At 46.8% G+C, this 16,018-nt stretch overlaps 1 protein-coding gene across 1 annotated transcript; it reads left to right on the top strand.

Moving 5' to 3' along the window:
- The first annotated feature begins 343 nt into the window (after positions 1–343).
- Positions 344–8,650, top strand: MRPL4 (mitochondrial ribosomal protein L4). Its single transcript, XM_077262060.1, has 9 exons — positions 344–516; positions 934–1,015; positions 1,118–1,286; positions 1,519–1,570; positions 1,986–2,103; positions 2,186–2,292; positions 3,536–3,645; positions 5,451–5,524; positions 8,464–8,650. Exons 1-9 carry the CDS (start codon positions 463–465, stop codon positions 8,607–8,609), a joined length of 912 nt encoding a protein of 303 aa, XP_077118175.1. The 5' UTR covers positions 344–462; the 3' UTR covers positions 8,610–8,650.
- The last annotated feature ends 7,368 nt before the right edge of the window (positions 8,651–16,018 follow it).

Genomic DNA, 16,018 nt, shown 5'->3' with positions numbered 1-16,018 from the left:
CATTATTGAGTCGCAATGTGTAGTCATTCACTGACGCTCCGGTTTATATAATATAATATACTAATATACTACTACTAATAATAATAATAAAATAAAAATCTGAGTTAAAGGGGCAGTTTAGGGAATGATATTTATGGCATGTTTATGATGTCTGTGACATACTCCTTTAATAATGTGATGGAAAGCATTATAACATCTGTATAATCTCCTGCACACAGACATATATCTGCTCTACACGTTTCACCTGTTTTATTAGAGCGCTCTCTGGTGTACACACTCCCTCCATAAACGTTTTGGTCGGCGCATGCGCATGAACGCATTGACGTCAGACTGTGGGCAGCGTCGTCCCCAGTACTGGCAGTAGCGACTTCGGCGTCGCGTCATGTAGTGTGCGCCGGAAGTCAGTTTGTCATGCCGCAGAATTGACCTTCCTGCTTTTATGTGAGAGTAGCTGAGCCCGGGATGATGCTGCGGGGTCTCCTGCTGGTCTGCGGGAGGAAGGGGCCCGGGATACGGGTGAGTGATAGTCACCATTTAGTGCATCCGTGATTTTACCTGTTTTTTGTAATGGTACAGTCCTGTGAAATAGAATGCCTATGGCAGGACGATACCATTCTATTCAAGATGTTGTGAGACTACATCTCCCAGCATGCTCTGGGACCATAAGTCTATCTGGACATGCTGGGATTTGTAGTTTCACATCAGTTTAGAGCACATTACAGACTAATGATCTCGGTTAATGGTCTCCAGCCTGTTTTTTTTCCAGCTGTTGTGAAACTATAACCTCCCGCATGAGCTGACAGCCCGCAGGCATGCTGGGAGTTGTAGTCTTGCAGCAGTGCGTTATAGAGGAGCCATTTTCAGCAGCTGCTGGGCGACGCTTCATAGAATGGTGTCATAACGACTTCTTATACCGGTGTTCCTTCTCCGCAGCTTCTCTCGTCTTTCTCCTCTGAGCCCATCGTTCCTCCCAACCTCATCCTGCCCCCGGGATTGAAGGACGGACCTGTGAAGTGTAAGTGAGAGGTGTGCGGGGGGATTATTGGATGCCATGGTTACAGTATAAGGCCCCCATTTACAGCGGTCTCTCAGCCATTTCTGTTTCTTTATCCCCCAGTCCAGCGCCCCCCGGTGGACCTCTCTCGGCCTGTGCAGCGGGTATGTAAGGTCCCGGTGCCCCCCCATTTGTCTGCGCGGACCGTCTGGCTGGAGTCCCTGAGTGAGCAGGAGGATGAGCCCACGGGCCTGGTGCAGCTGCACCCCGACGTGTTTGATGTCCCCCCCAGGTGAGGGTCCTGTACGCCACATCCCTGCGTATCCGGCCGGGGTCAGGAGATACCAGACATTGCCCCCTAGTGGTGGCTGGCATACATGGCAGGAGGCCGTAGGGTCTTCTCAGCTCTGCCGGGGGCGTCCACAATCACAGCCTGGTACATAGTGACTCCCCCATAATGTCTGGTGTGTCGCCGCGCTGCTGCCAGTCACAGTGACGGCTCTGTCTTCTGTCTCTCCATCTAGGATCGATGTCCTCCACCAAGTGGTAACATGGCAGCGCAACTTCAAAAGAATTGTGAGTATCGCAGTCCTCCAGACCGGAGCCACGTGCCGTCCGCTGTTACACAGAGCCATTTCCCCCATATACAGTGCAGTCACTTCCTCCCTGTATATAGAATGCTACCACGTGGCCCCACCACAAGCATGCCCACCACAAGCATGCCCACCACAAGCATGCCCACCACAAGCATGCCCACCACAAGCATGCCCACCACATGCATGCCCACCACATGCATGCCCACCACATGCCTCCTGCACCCGTGTACGATTCTCAGCTCTCGTCTGCTCTTCATCATGTAAGAAGCAGGAGGATTTGGACAGAAATACTTTTTTTACATCTTACTAAGTCGTGTTGTGGCAGGGTGGTCCGCAGGGCGGGCATCGCCTCTATCAGAGACCCATATTTTACACTGATGATTTTTTTTTTTCAGAGTTATGCCAAGACGAAAACTCGAGCCGAGGTGAGAGGAGGAGGAAGGAAACCCTGGCCACAGAAAGGGACCGGGCGAGCGCGGCAGGGAAGCATCAGGTCCCCGCTGTGGAGAGGAGGTCGGTCTCCTGGGCTCCTCTGTCCTCAGCTTGCTGTCAGTGAATGAGAAGTCATTGTCCTGTGCTCTCTGTCTCTTTATAGGTGGAGTAGCTCACGGTCCCCGAGGCCCCACAAGCTATTATTACATGTTACCCATGAAGCTCCGTGTTCTGGGACTGAAGACTGCATTAACCACGAAGCTCACCCAGGTGCAGGACGTCATAAGTGTGCATTTCTGCTGGAGGGAAGGTGGAATAACGCCGCTGTGTGCATTCTATCTAGGGGAATTGCTAATAAGCTTTATGCTATAATTTCTCACAGTTTTCAAAATCTGTGCCTGTTGTCGTGATGTAGGAACCTACATGGACTACCAATCAGTTCTGGGCCTGTGACGGACACACTGCTCTGATACTGCTGCAGTGCAGCTGTGCATCCATCACAGGATCATCGGATATACAGCTCTGATGAGCAGTGCAGCTGTGCATCCATTACAGGATCAGTGGACACACAGCTCTGATAACCACTGCAGCGAGCAGTGCAGCTGTGCATCCATCACAGGACCAGCCGTCACACAACTTCTGGGACTAGAGGGGACTAAGCAAGTGTAAAAAAAAAATATAAAAGTTATGGGTTTTGGAAAATAGCTACACAAACCAAATATACATATCTATATATATATTTTTATTTTTACAAAGTTCAGAATTTTGAAATTTTAAATTATGAAAAAAAAACAAAGTTGTTATCAACGTGATCGTTCTGGACCAGACGGACCGTGTTTCCGGGCTATTTTTACTTAACCATACACACCATTTTGGCTCTTGTAAGAAGGGGAGAAAATATTATTTTAAAAATCGCAAAAGCTAAAAATTGTCCTTAAAGGGCCAGAGCAACACAGAGACATTAATCACGTGAGATGGAGATCGCCATGTTGCCTCAGTGTGGTCGTGCTACCACCACGTGACTGTTGCCAGTAGTCCAAACCTGCTTGGCTTTTAGTCAAAGTCACACCTACATCTTTGCCATCGTGTGTTGTGTAAGGTGTGTGTGAGCTGCATCTTGGCTACCATCTCCCTAAGCACTTTTTCTTTTTCCTTGTGGTTTCTGTCCGTAGTGCAGCCTTTCTCCACTAGATGTCAGCAGACTTCACTATATTTCTGGGGTCATCGGGAGGGCTCAGTAGTGCAGCCTCAGGCCTTGAGCCTGCATCTTGAAGTGGTCGTTTCTCAGCATAGAAGTAACTTATTGCAGAAGCGTTTTCACCTTTATCATGTACAGATAATGGGCTTCTATTGGGCAGAAAAGTAAAATATTGCCTCCTTGTGATTGACGTTAGAATGTTTGCTCCAGATCTGAATTGTTAGAAGTGCTGAGCAGTTTCATGTTTGTAAAGAAGCTTTTTTTTAATCCATTCCTGCAGTTCATTCGTTGATTATTTATCCTTTCACCCCACAGAACGATCTTCACATAATTGACTCCACTGAGATCCCGTCCCCGGACCCTCAGTACCTCTTAGATCTCATTAATCGGCGACATTGGGGGGAGTCCGTGCTGATCGTTGATGCGTAAGTACCAGTCGGCACACGTCCGTAGAAGTGACGTCACCACCCTACGAGACGTGAGAGGAGCTTGAAAATCCCTTTAATGATAATTAAAGGGGTTGCCTTTTATAATGAGAATGAGAAACAAATACTTTTATACAGCCCCCAGGAATTGTGGAATTGCCCTCTCAGTCCATAGGGTCAGTAGTTGGCTGAGTGGCCATCCAAGACAGGACCAAGGATATCAGGGCTCTGGTGGAGACTAGCAGGTGTGATGTGTCCCGTAGATAGTACACACCGATGTAAGGGATTCTGTCCCTACATAGCACATGGAGGACATTATACAGAAGTACTGAGCAGTGTAGCTGTGAATCCAGCACTGAGGTAAAATAAAACACTTACTAGAAAGCTTCAACATGATCCTGACTCTCCTTCTGCTCCTCCTTCTTTCGGTACCTATGATCTGTCCCCTCAGTGAGTTTGCAGTCCGTTTTGTTTTGACCAAGATAGATTTTTGCACTTTTTCGGGAGTGAAGGGAAAGGAGAAGTGGCTCATTAGTGGAGAAAGAAGCCGATTTCTCTGATCAGATATATTACAAAGTTTCTTATATTCGCTGTCGGTTATTCAAACCAACAGTGACCATTTCAGCTTCATAAAGGGATATTATGGAAAGTATTTCGATATATTTTTTTTTTCTTAAGCATTTCTCCGAAGTATTGGGCATATATCTAATAACTAGATGGTGGCCCGATTCTAACACAACGGGTATTCTAGAATATGTATGTATGTACGTCGCGCTTAGCACAGCCACGTAGTATATAGCAGTCACATAGTATATAGCACAGCCCACGCAGTATATAACACAGCCCATGTATATAGCAGCCAGGCAATATATAGCACAGCCCACATAGTATATATCACAACCCTTGCAGTATATAACACAGCCCACGTAGTATATAGCAGCCAGGCAGTATATAACACAGCCCACGCAGTATGTGACACAGCCCACGCAGTATGTGACACAGCCCACGCAGTATGTGACACAGCCCACGCAGTATGTGACACAGCCCACGCAGTATGTGACACAGCCCACGCAGTATGTGACACAGCCCACGCAGTATGTGACACAGCCCACGCAGTCTATAGCACAGCGCACCACGCAGTCTATAGCACAGCGCACCACGCAGTCTATAGCACAGCGCACCACGCAGTCTATAGCAGCCAGGCAGTATATAGCACAGCCCACGTAATATATAGCACAGCCCACGTAATATATAGCAGTGTGGGCACCATATCCCTGTTAAAAAAATAAAATAAAAATAGTTATATACTCGCCCTCCGGCGTCCAACGAAGCTGTCCCGATGCACGCGATGCTGCCGCCAGCTTCCGTTCCCAGTGATGCATTGCGAAATTACCCAGATGACTTAGCAGTCTCCGCTAAGTCACCTGGGTAATTTCGCAATGCATCACTGGGAACGGAAGCTGGCGGCAGCATCGCGCGCATCGGTGGACGGCGAAAGGTGAGAATAGCACAATTTTTATTTATTTTTTTAAATTATTTTTAACATTATATCTTTTTACTATTGATGCTGCATAGCCAGCATCAATAGTAAAAAGTTGGTCCGGGATGGGGCGAGACACTGGCACTGACTGGAGGAGAGTAGGGAGGGGCCAATTCGCAGCCGGACTAAGCCTGTCTCAGGCCGCGACCAATCAATCAGCGACACGGGATTTCCGTTACAGACAGACAGACGGAAGTACCCCTTAGACGATTATATAGATAGATGCGATGATGATATTATTACTGATGTGATGTGTTTTTTACAGCAATGAAGACATGTCTGAAAACATTCTCAGTGCCACAATTGATTCCAAGAAGATAAATCTAATTCCAGCCATCGGTAACGGTTTCATGCATTATTTATTTTATTATTTATTTTATGGCTCTTGAGTTATTTTTTTTTCCTTTAAGATTTTGAGGATAAAACTCCTTCACATGTTATAGGGAGATATAATTTATACATTGGGTAACAATGACCTGGTGCATGGACCGAGCATATTATACCCAAACTGAGGGACCAGGGAACACTGCAGGCACAGGGTAAAAGAATGGTGTAAATGGTGTATTCTCTAAAGTCAGCAGGGGGACCACGAGGCTCTGTGTGGGGAGCAGTGGGGACCAGTGGAGACCACGAGGATGTGCGTGGGGGAGCAGTGGGGACCACAAGGCTCTGGGGGAGCAGTGGGGACCACGAAGATGTGCGTGGGGGAGCAGTGGGGACCATGAGGATGTGCGTGGGGGAGCAGTGGGGACCATGAGGATGTGCGTGGGGGAGCAGTGGGGACCATGAGGATGTACGTGGGGGAGCAGTGGGGACCATGAGGATGTGCGTGGGGAGCAGTGGGGGACCTCGAGGCTCTGTGTAGGGAGCAGTGGGGACCATTAGGATGTGCGTGGGGAGCAATGGGGACCACGAGGATGTGCGTGGGGAGCAGTGGGGACCACGAGGTTGTACATACGTGGGGAGCAGTGAGGACAATGAGGATATACATGTGTGGGGAGCAGTATGGACCATGAGGATGTGCGTGGGGACCATGAGGACGTGCCTGGGGAGAGGTGGGGACCTTGAGGATGTGTGTAGGGAGCAGTGGGGACCTTGATGATGTGCATGGGGAGCAGTGGGGTCCACGAGGATTTGCGTAAGGAGCAGTGAGGTCCACGAGGATCTGTGTTAGGCCGAATTCATATTAACCCCTTTATTAATGACCTAGTGAATGGGATTGAGAGTAAAGTGTCAGTCTTTGCTGATGACACCAAACTATGTAGGATACTAAAATCTGACCTTGACATTACAATATTGCAAAATGATCTGGATAAGATGACTGAATGGGCAAACACTTGGCAAATGAGGTTTAATGTAGAAAAATGTATAGTAATGCAACTAAAACGGAGTAATCCTATAGCTGCATATACATTAAACTAGATGGTGGCCCGATTCTAACGCATCGGGTACTCTAGAAGATGTGTGTAGTTTATTTATGAAGTTTTCAGAATAATGCAATTTATACACAGGATTCGGCCGGCTGTGACCAATTAGCGAAGCGTGGTTCAAATTCCGCGCCAATTTGCGGGCGGACTGCGCCTGTCGCTGATTGTTCGCGGCCGGGCGTGACCAATCAGTGAAGCCAGGGCCGGCTCCAGGTTTTTGAGGGCCCCGGGCGAAAGTCTCAGTGGGCGCCCCTCTATAACACATACCACGATTCATGATGCACAGATACAGCAGAGAAATATAGCACAGCCAAGTAGCGTATAACACAGCCCACATAGCATATAACACAGCCCCCGTAGTATATAACACAGCCCCCGTAGTATATAGCACAGGCCACGTAGTATATAGCACAGGCCACGTAGTATATAGCACAGGCCACGTAGTATATAGCACAGGCCACGTAGTATATAGCACAGGCCACGTAGTATATAGCACAGGCCACGTAGTATATAGCACAGGCCACGTAGTATATAGCACAGGCCACGTAGTATATAGCACAGGCCACGTAGTATATAGCACAGGCCACCTAGTATATAGCACAGGCCACCTAGTATATAGCACAGGCCACCTAGTATATAGCACAGGCCACCTAGTATATAGCACAGGCCACCTAGTATATAACACAGGCCACGTAGTATATAGCACAGGCCACGTAGTATATAGCACAGCCCACGTAGTGTATAACAGCCACGTAGTATATTGCCCAGCCACGGAGTATATAGCACAGCCCACGTAGTAAATTGCCCAGACACGTAATATATTGCACAGCCACGGAGTATATAACACAGCCCACGTAGTATATAACACAGCCCACATAGTGTATAGCAATGTGGGCACCATATCCCTGTTAAAAAAAAGAATTTAAATAAAAAGTAGTGTTATACTCACCCTCCGTTGGCCCCCCGGATCCAGCCCAGGTGTTTACCGATGCTCCTCGCGATGCTCCGGTCCCAATAGTGCATTGCGGTCTCGCGAGATGATGTCGTAGCGGTCTCGCAAGACCGCTTAGTCATCATCTCACGAGACCGCAATGCATGGACCGGTCACTGGAGCGTTGCGAGGAGCGGAAAAGGCCTTGGCTGGATCCGGGGGTCGACGAAGGGTGAGTATATAATGATTTTTTTTTTTATTATTATTTTTAACATTAGATCTTTTTACTATTGATGCTGCATAGGCAGCATCAATAGTAAGAAGTTGGTCACACTGGGTTAATAGCAGCGTTAACGGACTGCGTTACACCGCGGCATAATTCTGTGTAACGCAGCCATTAACCCTGTGTGAGCGCTGAGTGGAGGGGAGTGTGGAGCGGCCATTTTGCCGCCGGACTGTTCCCGTCGCTGATTGGTCGCGGCAAAATGTCCGATCAGCGACTTGGGATTTCCGTGACAGACAGACAGACAGACAGACAGACGGACGTGACCCTTAGACAATTATATAGTAGATGGGAGTATACTCAGGACTACAGAACAGGAGAAGGACTTGGGTATTCTGGTTACAAGTAAGCCGAGCAGCAGTATTCAATGTCAAGCAGCCGCAAAAGCAAACAAGATTTTAGGGTGTATAAAAAGAGTTAAAATCCCACTATCCCAATACATTAGTGATAGACAACACAGGACTGGTGGAGACGGGGTGAACTTGATGGACCATTGTCGATTGGCCTGCGTTGCCCGTATGAATCGGTGGTAATGTTTTTGTGAAGGTCCATACATTTATAATCAGTCGCCCTTTTCTGTCAGGACTGGTCGGACGCGTTTTTTGCCATTAACCCTTTCCTCTTTGTCTGCTCCCAGGTATAAATGTCTACAGCATGCTGAAGCACGATACCGTCCTGCTGACTGTCAGAGCCGTGGATTTCCTAGAGGAAAAGTTACTGTGGCAGGACGTCCGCTACTCGGCCCTGTACCCCTTCACTTTACCCTACAGCGACTTCCCCTGAACGCCTCCAGCTTTTGTACATAATAATCTTTCAATAAAAGTTTTAAAAAAATCCCTTTCTCCATTAGTTTATTATGTCCATATAGCGGGTAGTCAGCGCCTCTCCTCACCTTGTCTGCACGGGAGAGGTGGTCTTATCAGTTAGGGGGTCCCTTTATCTCTATACCTACATTATAGCACATGGCTGAAGAATATGTTTTATGCTTCCAAACAGAGGATGTGCACAACGCATCTCAATGTCATCTATGAGCCTTTATACCGTGTCCCAAATTATTATGCAAATCGGATTTAAGTGTCATAAAGATTTAATTGTTTTGTTTTTCAAATAAACTCATGAATGGTATTGTGTCTCAGGGCTCAATAGATCACTGACATCAATCTTAAACACATGTGATAATTAGTTTTCCAGGTGATTCTAATTAAATGAAGACTAATTTCCCAACAGTCTTATTTACTGATAAGTGTTGAGCAGCCCTGGATGGTCCAGATGGATGGAGTAGTGGATGGTTGGTGGATGGCCACCATGTCCCAACAAGGCTGCAACGTCAGCAAGGAGGTGGAGGAGTCATGTTTTGGGCTGGAATCATGGGGAAACAGCTGGTAGGACCCTTTAAGGTTCCTGAAGGTGTGAAAATGACCTCTGCAAAGTATATAGAGTTTCTGACTGACAACTTTCCTCCATGGTATAAAAAGCAGAAACGGTGCCTTCAGGAGCAAAATCATCTTCATGCTGACAATGCCCCATCTCATGCTGCAAAGAATACCTCTGAGTCATTGGCTGCTATGGGCATAAAAGGAGATAAACTCATGGTGTGGCCACCATCTTCCCCTGACCTCAACCCTATAGAGAACCTTTGGAGTATCATCAAGCAAAAGATCTATGAGGGTGGGAGGCAGTTCACATCCAAACAGCAGCTCTGGGAGGCTATTCTGACTTCATGCAAAGAAATACAAGCAGAAACTCTCCAAAAACTCACAAGTTCAATGGATGCAGGAATTGTGAAGGTGATAACAAAGAAGGGTTAACATGTAACTTGGCCTGTTAGGAGGTTTTGGCGTTAAATAGCTTTTTTGTACAGTGAATGTGACCTCCTAATGCTGCAAATTCCACAAATGAGCATTTCCAGTTCTTTAAAACATATCAAATGTTTAGAAATTCTACTGTGCCTAATAATTTGGAACAGTGCATTGTGAGTTTTTATTCATTTTGGAGATTATACTGTTATCATTGGGAGGTTTCATCAATAAAATTCGATGTATAATCTAACTGGTGATGACTTTTATTAGACTGACTGTCATTTGCACCGACCATTTAGGAAAATCCGAGAAAAATATCATTTGCATAATAATTTGGAACACTGTGTATAAAATAAAAAAAAATGGCCGGGAGACAAGTCACATTTTCTGAGAAATTTAAGACCTGAAAGCTGACATCTGCTTTGTATGTGTGACGGGTAGTGATGAGCGAATATACCCGTTGCTCGGGTGGTCTCCGGGTATTTTTGACTGCTCGGAGATTTATTTTTTGTTGACTCAGCTATATGATATACGGCTGCTAGACAGGCTGAGTACATGTGGGGGTTGCCTGGTTGCTAGGGAATCCCCACATGTATTCAAGCTGTCTAGCAGCCCCAAATCATGCAGCTGAGTCAACAAAAAATAAATCTTCGAGCACGCCGAAATACTCCCACCCGAGCAACGGGTATACTCTCTCATTACTAGTGACGGGTCCTAAAATGGGATCTCCTCTTTTACTATTCTTCCAATCAAAATGTCATCCTCTTGTCTGTACCTTCTGCGATCAGCAGTGATCGGTGGGCAAACCTGCTAATAACTGTTCAGTTTTCCCACAGCACAACCGCAGGAGATATGAGGTATTACACCATGTCCATTCAAATCATTGGATGTCTGTGTAACACCAGACGGGTCCTCCAGAGCGAGAGACGCTCATTGTAAAACCTTTTCACTTTGAGATAAAATGAGGAGCCCTTTTCTGTTTACTTACAAAGATTATGACATTTTTTTTTTCGTACCTGGACAACTGTAGCACCATGATGTAATAAGTCCTAAGGGAGAATCCAAGTGTACGGAGTGGGCTCATTAGCTCCGATCCCTGATGTTTTGTTAAAAGAGTGTGTCTTAATTTTTTTCATTTATCAATAATATACATAAATATAAGAAACATTGTAATATATCTTACCATAGAAATCTGCTTCTTTCTCCTTCTGGATAGATCATTCTAAATTCAGGGTTAAAATCAGTTTTCAGTGAAGACCAAATTCCCCATTACTGAGATAGGAGATGAGAGCTGGTGCTTTTAAAATTCTATGGAGAGGGAGGAGCTAGAGGCTGACACAGCCAGAAGAGGGAGGAGCTAGAGGCCACACAGTCAGAGGAGGGAGGAGCTAGAGGCCACACAGCCAGAGGAGGGAGGAGCTAGAGGCCACACAGCCAGAGGAGGGAGGAGCTATAGGCCACACAGCCAGAGGAGGGAGGAGCTAGAGGCCACACAGCCAGAAGAGGGAGGAGCTAGAGGCCACACAGCCAGAGGAGGGAGGAGCTAGAGGCCACACAGCCAGAGGAGGGAGAAGCTAGAGGCCACACGGCCAGAGGAGGGAGGAGCTAGAGGCCACACGGCCAGAGGAGGGAGGAGCTAGAGGCTGACACAGCCAGAGGAGGGAGAATCTAGAGGCCACACAGCCAGAGGAGGGAGGAGCTATAGGCCACACAGCCAGAGGAGGGAGGAGCTAGAGGCCACACAGCCAGAAGAGGGAGGAGCTAGAGGCCACACAGCCAGAGGAGGGAGGAGCTAGAGGCCACACAGCCAGAGGAGGGAGGAGCTAGAGGCCACACAGCCAGAAGAGGGAGGAGCTAGAGGCCACAGCCAGAGAAGGGAGAAGCTAGAGGCCACACAGCCAGAGGAGGGAGGAGCTAGAGGCCACACAGCCAGAGGAGGGAGAAGCTAGAGGCCACACAGCCAGAGGAGGGAGAAGCTAGAGGCCACACAGCCAGAGGAGGGAGAAGCTAGAGGCCACACAGCCAGAGGAGGGAGGAGCTAGAGGCCGACACAGCCAGAGGAGGGAGAATCTAGAGGCCACACAGCCAGAGAAGGGAGGAGCTAGAGGCCGACACAGCCAGAGGAGAGAGGAGCTAGAGGCCACACAGCCAGAGGAGGGAGAAGCTAGAGGCTGACACAGCCAGAGGAGGGAGAATCTAGAGGCCGACACAGCCAGAGGAGAGAGGAGCTAGAGGCCACACAGCCAGAGGAGGGAGAAGCTAGAGGCAACACAACCAGAGGAGGGAGGAGCTAGAGGCTGACACAGCCAGAGGAGGGAGGAGCTAGAGGCAACACAGCCAGAGGAGGGAGGAGCTAGAGGCCGACACAGCCAGAGGAGGGAGGAGCTAGAGACCGACACAGCCAGAGGAGGAAGGAGCTAGAGGCCGATACAGCCAGAGGAGGGAGGAGCTAGAGGCCAACACAGCCAGAGGAGGCAGGAGCTAGAGGCCACACAGCCAGAGGAGGGAGGAGCTAGAGGCCGACACAGTCAGAGGAGGGAGGAGCTAGAGGCCGACACAGCCAGAGGAGGCAGGAGCTAGCGGCCACACAGCCAGAGGAGGGAGGAGCTAGAGGCCACACAGCCCGAGGAGGGAGGAGCTACAGGCCGACACAGCCAGAGGAGGGAGGAGCTAGAGGCCACACAGCCAGAGGAGGGAGGAGCTAGAGGCCGACACAGTCAGAGGAGGGAGGAGTTAGAGGCTGACACAGCCAGAAGAGGGAGGAGCTAGAGGCCAACACAGCCAGAGGAGGGAGGAGCTAGAGGCCACACAGCCAGAGGAGGGAGGAGCTAGAAGCTGACATAGCCAGAGGAGGGAGGAGCTAGAGGCCACACAGCCAGAGGAGGGAGGAGCTAGAGGAACTCGGACATTCCGCTGCAAGTTCTGAAACAGTCACAGTTCTCCACAGAACTTTATGAGCACCAACTGTTACTTCTATCTCCAACAGAAAAGTCTGTAGTCACTGGAGACAGATTTTATCCGTAAGTTGAGAATTTTGAGACTGAAAACAGTCCAGGAGGAGAAAATCTATTACAGAGTTTCTTATATTCACATGTAGCATTGATTTATGAAAAAAAACAATGGTTATTCTTGAAATGCTGCTGTCAATCTGTGGAGGAATTCCAGTGGGCAGTTTGTTCCAGCTCCCCCCATGAGACAATCGCTCGATGCCATGGCATTGGTACTCTGGTAAAGACCAGCCACAGTCTAGGCTTAAAGATTATATTTGTATTACGGGCTGATTATATAGTAAAAGCAATCAAACCATTGCAGGTTCAAGTCCCCTATGGGGACTAAAAAAAAAAATAAAAAAAAAAAATTAAAGTAAAACTTATAATTGAATCACCGCTACTTTTCACTATTCAAAAATAAGGAAATAATATCCAATAGATCAGAATAGAAAATTATTTGATACGGTAAATGGCGTAAAGCAATAAACGGAAACGTCTAAAATGCCTTTTTTTTCAGTTAAAAAAAATATAAAGAGATGAAAACATCCATAAAAACTGCATGAAACAAATTTATTTTCAAAGTTCAACATTTTATTCAAACCATTAAAATATATTTTTTAAAATAAAAACTGACAAAGAATCGTGTTTCAGGTGTTTAATTTTCTTTACTTTTTTAATTTTTTTTTAAAGAACTCACAGCAGAAAAATACAGTTCAACAACGCAAAACAAAAATATACGTACTGTGCGTGGTATGCTGCAATAAACTCCCCGCTAAGGTCTCATTGAGTCATCTTTTGTTTTACGCATGGGATAAACGGACCAAATTTCATCAGACTTTGATCAGTTTCATCAATTCTTTTATTTATTTACTTTTTTTTGCCGGTCTATCAGACAGTGAAATACAGACCGCACACGGATGGGATACGAGTGCTGCCCGATTTTTTTTATTATTATTTTTTTCTCACGGACCCGTGGACTTTCATTGCCAAGCTTGATCTGACACTTGGATCAATATCGGACATGACTCTGCATTTTGCACAGACCGCCCGGTCCGCAAAAAATCACGGACATGCGAACAACTTCATAGAGTGTCATAGGCGACAAAAAACGATCGTCCTTGTACTTGGAAAAAGTGATGTCTGAATGAGGCCTTAGATTTAATAACCTTGTGTGTCCCCCCATTCCAGTGCCTATTAAAGGAAATTTATCCAAAGTGTTTTTCCTATGTAACCTGAAAGCAACAGGGCAGAAACCCTTATTCCAGCAATGTGTCACTTTCTTAGTAGCCTGCTTTAGTTTCAATACAATCAGTGATTTAATGTCAGGAGATTATCGCTGCAAGGCTAGGTGTCAAGTGCCGGGCAGTCCAGCTAACCTGTGTAACCCTACCCCATCCGCTGATTGGCAGCTTGTACACAGGAAGTTACCAATCAGGGGTGTGGGCGGGGTTATACAAGGCTGAATGTTCAAAGAACTGTTACATCTACAGCAGAGAAAATAGGGATTTTTATCAAACTAAGTGATACATCAATGGAATTAGGGTCTCTGCCTCTTCATTTTGTTGCTCTCAGATTACATAGCAAAAACCTGTTGACATATTCTCTTTTAAGTTTTGAATAGGAATGAGCGGACTCGTGGATGGTGGCGTTCGACCAAACCTTGGAGTTTGATTCTGGTACCAGAACTTGGACCCAAAACCCATAGAAGTCAATGAGGGCCTGAACTTTTGGGCTGTAAAATGGTCATAGTAAGGGCTGCCAAAGGAAGCAGAGTACCCCCGCAGCATCCCTCTCTCTCGTCCAAACAAAGGTTGGAAAAACACTTCAGTAAAGAAAAAAACTTCTAGAACTTTTCAGGGTATGAAAAACTCCCCAAAGAATAAGCGTTTTCTGCAGCAGATTCCACTAGAAAACTTGTTGCTTTTGACCGCCTCAAAAAAAAAAAAAATCTCCCATGGCCTTATCTGATTGGTCGGCTCAGGGAATATCGTCACCGACCTTAAAACAAGTTTCATGAATAATTGTAAGTAATTAATAAAAATTCTGTTGTGACTTTAAAAAATATAAAACATAAAAAACCTCCAAATGTAATCTTTTCACATTTAATCCATTTTATTACATAGCGATAACAAAACACCAAATATTATACACACCGTATAGAAAAAAAAATATTTTTTTCCTGTATATAGATACCTAAAAAATGACTTTCGCACCTCTTATTTACCCCAAAATGACAACCCAAAGAAAACTACGGCTACTCCCACCAAAAAAAGGGGCTTCTTAAAAAAAATGGAAACGTTACGATCGCCGGAATAAAGAGACAAAATTATTTTGAATCTTAAAGGGATTGCTCAATATAAAGAAAAACACATGGCTGCTTTCTTCCAAGAAGACCCCACATCCATAAAAGTTGGAAATGTGAATCCAGCCTTTAGGAAACGGGATGCGCAGCCGCTGCCCTGGTGGTTTGTGGTTGGGGGAAATCGTAGTGTTAATGCCAGGAGACAAAGAAAACCTGGACAGATGGGGTTGTACCGTCCATAGCGGCAGCCCATGGGGGAGGACTGGAACTGCTCGGTACCCGGCCCCCTCAACTCTCCTATCATCACGATTTCAGCAGCATTTGCATCCTCAGGATGTATATCCGGAGAATAGGATGGTGGATCCCTCATCCTGTGGCTCCCTGATCCACCAATCAGGCTGCGCCTGTGATTCTGAGACTCTGCACTGCAGGCGCAATTACATCTCTACATCATGACATGACTGCTGTGCTGAAATCTCAGTACTCGCACTACACAGAGCAGCGCATCAGGAGAATGGGGCGAGGTGAGTAGTGTTTTTGTCTTTTCCAGTAATTATGGGGGTATTACACTGAGTGGGGGCAAGTTTACTGAGTAGGGGGACTGGTGGGGGCCATAATAATGAGTGGGGGTCTGTTAGGGGACACAATACTGAGTGGAGGGACTGGTGGGGGCCAACTTACTGAGTGGGGGACTGGTAGGGGACCATAATACTGAGTGGGGGGACTGGTCGGGGTCATAATACTGTTGAGGTCTGGTGGGGGCCATAATAATGAGTCGGGGGTCTGTTAGGGGACATAATACTGAGTGGGGGGGGTCTGGTGGGGCCATAATACTGAGTGGATGGCTGATGTTGCCCATTATATTGAGTAGTTGGGGCAATAATACTGTGAGGAGCTGAGGGGGCATCAATACTGAGTAGGGGACTGTGGGGGTCCTCATTCTTTGTGGGAGTCCTTATGCTGAGTGGTGTGTTTTTTTTGGGGGGAGGTCAATTAGATCTTTTGCTATGGGGTCCTGTGATTAATATGTACGCCCCTCTGGACAGACTTTATATTTCTTAAAGCGGAGAGTTTGCTGCAAGTACACCCCCCCTAGGAAAT

Source organism: Ranitomeya variabilis, chromosome 5 (genome assembly GCF_051348905.1).
Source record: "Ranitomeya variabilis isolate aRanVar5 chromosome 5, aRanVar5.hap1, whole genome shotgun sequence".
NCBI lineage: Eukaryota > Metazoa > Chordata > Amphibia > Anura > Dendrobatidae > Ranitomeya > Ranitomeya variabilis.
The sequence above is the reverse complement of the archived record's forward strand: the minus strand, read 5'-3'. Positions and strand labels throughout refer to the sequence as shown.